Source organism: Limulus polyphemus, unplaced genomic scaffold (assembly GCF_000517525.1).
Source record: "Limulus polyphemus unplaced genomic scaffold, Limulus_polyphemus-2.1.2 Scaffold4877, whole genome shotgun sequence".
Taxonomy (NCBI): Eukaryota; Metazoa; Arthropoda; class Merostomata; order Xiphosura; family Limulidae; genus Limulus; species Limulus polyphemus.
In genome coordinates, this window is record NW_013670487.1 from 1 (window position 1) to 3,048 (window position 3,048).

Sequence of the window (3,048 nt, forward strand, 5' to 3'; positions counted from 1 at the left end):
AATTTACTTTATACTTCTATCTAGTTTCATTGTTCCACTACCTAAACAATTTACTTTATACTTCTATCTAGTTCCATTGTTCCACTACTTAAACAACTTACTTTATACTTCTATCTAGTTCCATTGTTCCACTACCTAAACAACTTACTTTATACTTCTATCTAGTTCCATTGTTCCACTACCTAAATAATTTACTTTATACTTCTATCTAGTTCCATTGTTCCACTATCTAAATAATTTACTTTATACTTCTATCTAGTTCCATTGTTCAACTACCTAAACAATTTACTTTATACTTCTATCTGGTTCCATTTTTCCACTACCTAAACAACTTACTTTATACTTCTATCTAGTTCCATTGTTCCAAAACCTAAATAATTTACTTTATACTTCTGTATAGTTCCAGAATTTGGTAATTTATATATATTATTTGATCTACTTAGTGTCCGGTTCTGGCCACTCCTGGACGTCGACTCTGAAAAAACTGTTACTCACAGTGACGCAGTTCTCTGCTATACCGTGACGTACGACTGTAAAACAGTGGTAACTGGTTCTCAGGATATGTCGCTCAAAGTATGGGAGGTTGCTACTGGAAAACTTACTCAGGTAAGTTATAACGTTAACCTAACAAGGTAAATCATTTATCATACCAGTTAAACTATCCAGATAAGTCATTTGTCATACCCGTGAAACGATCCAGGTAAATGATCTGTCATACTATTAAAACTACCCAGATAAATCATCTGTCGTATCCGTGAAACTACCCTGGTAAATAATTTGTCGTACCTATAAAACTACCCAGGTAAATAGTTAGTCAAACCTGTGAAACTACCCAGGTAAATAATTAGTCACACCTGTGAAACTACCCAGGTAAATCATCTGTCATACCTGTAAAACTACCTAGGTAAATAGTCACACCATTAAAACTACCCAGGTAAATAATTAGTCACACCTTTGAAACTACCCAGATAAATCATTGTCATACCTGTAAAACTACCTAGGTAAATCATCTGTTATACTGTTAAAACTACCCATGTAGGTCATCTGTCGTACCTGTAAAACTACCTAAGTAAATAATTAGTCACACCTGTGAAACTATTAGGTATATCATTTCCCATTAAAACTAACCAAATAAATCGTTTATCATACTAATAAAACTGCCCAGATAAATCATTTGTATAACCATTAAAACTGCCCAGATAAATCATTTGTCACACCCGTGAAACTACCCAGGTAAATCATTTGTCACACCCGTGAAACTATCCAGGTAAATCATTTGTAATACCATTAAAACTAACCGGGTAAATCATTTGTCACACCCGTGAAACTATCCAGGTAAATAATTTGTCACATCCGTGAAACTACCCAGGTAAATAATTTGTCATACCCGTGAAACTATCCAGGTAAATCATTTGTCATACCCGTGAAACTATCCAGGTAAATAATTTGTCATAACAGCAGCTCTGCCCAGGTGAATCATTTGTCCCGACAGTAAACTCATTAAGCTTACGTAGTTATGTCATTTATCAATTTAACTCTTAACACACTTGATTTATCCAAAGTTTATTATTTTACATCATAAAACTCATTCATATATATCTACAAAACGACCGTTTCTAAGGAAAGGCTCATATTAACATACATCTTAATTATCAAACTATATACGTCTTAGTTATCATACTGGAGGGGTCACCTGTTTTAACCATACAGTAGTTTATTGTCTGTCAGTCAGTCAATGGACACTAAAATTACGTCACATAAGGGACGCTTAAGGAAATATATTTTGAAATATATATACAAGAAACTTTTAAACCGATAATTTTTTAGACGTGTCTTACAATCTATGTCTATTTTTCATACTCGACACCAGGTACTAGTGGGACACGAAGGCCCTGTCACGTGCGTTGCTATAGCGCCCTTCAGTCCATCCCTCGTCGTGTCCGGTTCGCTGGACCACAATCTCATCGTGTGGGACATGACAACTGGTGGCGATAATTTCACGTTGAGAGGTCACACAGAAGCTGTAAAAACAGTGCAGCTTACCATAGAAGGAAGCGCAGTTATCTCCGGTAGGTGGCGTTTAATTCGTTAGCAAAGATTGGGCATCTTAAATCATTTTCACTATTAATTACGTTTTTCAGACCAGAGACACCCCATAGTGTCCAACTTTTTTAATAAACGATAAACCTTTGACGGTGTAGTCAAAATATTTCCGGAGTTTTCTTGTAGATTAATTAATTGTTTCCTTAACAAATAAGGGACTTTATTATTATTTATTGTTATGAGGATTAGTATGGTTGTTCGAATACCTCAATAAGAGCGGATCTCACTAACTTTACAAACATCAATTGTCTTTCGTTTATGTATAATAGTGACTTCAGTCTGATGATTTTTCTAAATAGTTTCTTAAAATATTATAGGATCGGATGACACTACACTTCAAATATGGAGTACACAGACGGGTCAGCGAATAGCCATGGTAGACTTGCACTTGACTATCGTTTCCGTGGCAACATCTCTTCATGTGGGTCACTTGGCTATACAGCTAGCCAATAACAATTTAGTTCCAATTATACGTCTTCACAACAATCCAGGCAAGGGGATGAAGTTAGATCTTCCTGCAGGGACACCTGTTAATGAAGAATGGAAGATCCCAGGTAAGTGCAGGTACACCTGTTAATGAGGAATGAAAGATACCAGGTAGGTGCAGCGACACCTGTTAATGACGAATGGAATATACCAGGTAGGTGCAGCGACACCTGTTAATGAGGAATAAAGGATTCCAAGTAAGTGCAGCGACACCTGTTAATGACGAATGAAAGATTCCAGGTAGGTGCAGCGACACCTGTTAATGAGGAATGGAAGATTCCAAGTAGGTGCAGCGACACCTGTTAATGACGAATGAAAGATTCCAGGTAGGTGCAGCGACACCTGTTAATGAGGAATGGAAGATTCCAAGTAGGTGCAGCGACACCTGTTAATGACGAATGAAAGATTCCAGGTAGGTGCAGCGACACCTGTTAATGAGGAATGGAAGATTCCAAGTAG

The 3,048-nt window shown here is 36.8% G+C and overlaps 1 protein-coding gene across 1 annotated transcript in view; it reads left to right on the forward strand.

Moving 5' to 3' along the window:
• Positions 1-443: 443 nt before the first annotated feature.
• Positions 444-3,048, forward strand: part of LOC111088965 (F-box/WD repeat-containing protein 10-like) — a gene marked incomplete at its 5' end in the record, with an annotated part of 8,615 nt that continues 6,010 nt past the window's right edge. Inside the window, 3 exons of the mRNA XM_022400420.1 lie at positions 444-606; positions 1,871-2,069; positions 2,421-2,657. Coding sequence (XP_022256128.1) covers positions 444-606; positions 1,871-2,069; positions 2,421-2,657 — 599 coding nt within the window. The remainder of the gene's footprint in view (positions 607-1,870; positions 2,070-2,420; positions 2,658-3,048) is intronic.